Genomic DNA, 818 nt, shown 5'->3' with positions numbered 1-818 from the left:
CCCACCTGCCTGCCACCCCGCTTGGCTCTGCCCCGCCCCTCAATCCCCCTCTCAGAGCTGCTTTCTTCCAGAAGCTCACCTTTGGCCTCTGACCTCCAGGTGACCGTGCTCTTTGCTGGTCAGAACATCGAACGCAGCCCCTTTGAGGTGAACGTGGGCATGGCCCTGGGAGATGCTAACAAGGTGTCAGCCCGTGGTCCCGGCCTGGAGCCCGTGGGCAATGTGGCCAACAAACCCACGTACTTTGACATCTACACCGCAGGTGGGGATGGGCCCTTCCACCAGACACCCCATGACTGTTCATGGTGGGGGGACCTGGGGGCCAGGGGCAGGGCCCGGCCAGAGGGCCATGGTCTCAGGGTGAGGGAACCCGAGCAGGAGGGACACCCCATGACTATTTTTTTGGTGGGAGGGGGTGCCTGGGGGCCATGGTCTCAGGGTGAGGGAACCCGAGCAGGAGGGACACCCCATGACTATTTTTTTGGTGGGAGGGGGTGCCTGGGGGCCGTGGTCTCAGGGTGAGGAAACCCGAGCAGGAGGGGCTGTTGTCATGACAGGGGCCGGCACTGGGGATGTTGCCGTGGTGATCGTGGACCCGCAGGGCCGGCGGGACACTGTGGAGGTGGCCCTGGAGGACAAGGGCGACAGCACGTTCCGCTGCACGTACAGGCCTGTGATGGAGGGACCCCACACAGTGCACGTGGCCTTCGCCGGAGCCCCCATCACCCGCAGTCCTTTCCCGTCCACGTGGCAGAAGGTAAAGGCCCTTCACCCACCCCCATGACGCCCCCTCGCCAAAGGCCAGGACGCAGAGTGTT

General features: G+C 64.5%; 1 protein-coding gene across 1 annotated transcript in view; it reads left to right on the top strand.

The window, feature by feature from the left end:
* FLNC (filamin C, gamma) overlaps positions 1-818 on the top strand; it is a 28,049-nt gene that overhangs the window by 7,870 nt on the left and 19,361 nt on the right. The window contains 3 exon segments of the mRNA XM_010831763.1: positions 100-262; positions 558-737; positions 740-757. Of these exon segments, the coding sequence (XP_010830065.1) occupies positions 100-262; positions 558-737; positions 740-757 (361 nt within the window).

This window comes from Bison bison, unplaced genomic scaffold (genome assembly GCF_000754665.1).
Source record: "Bison bison bison isolate TAMUID 2011002044 unplaced genomic scaffold, Bison_UMD1.0 scf7180017864530, whole genome shotgun sequence".
Lineage (NCBI taxonomy): Eukaryota > Metazoa > Chordata > Mammalia > Artiodactyla > Bovidae > Bison > Bison bison.
This window is presented reverse-complemented; position numbering and strand designations above follow the sequence as displayed.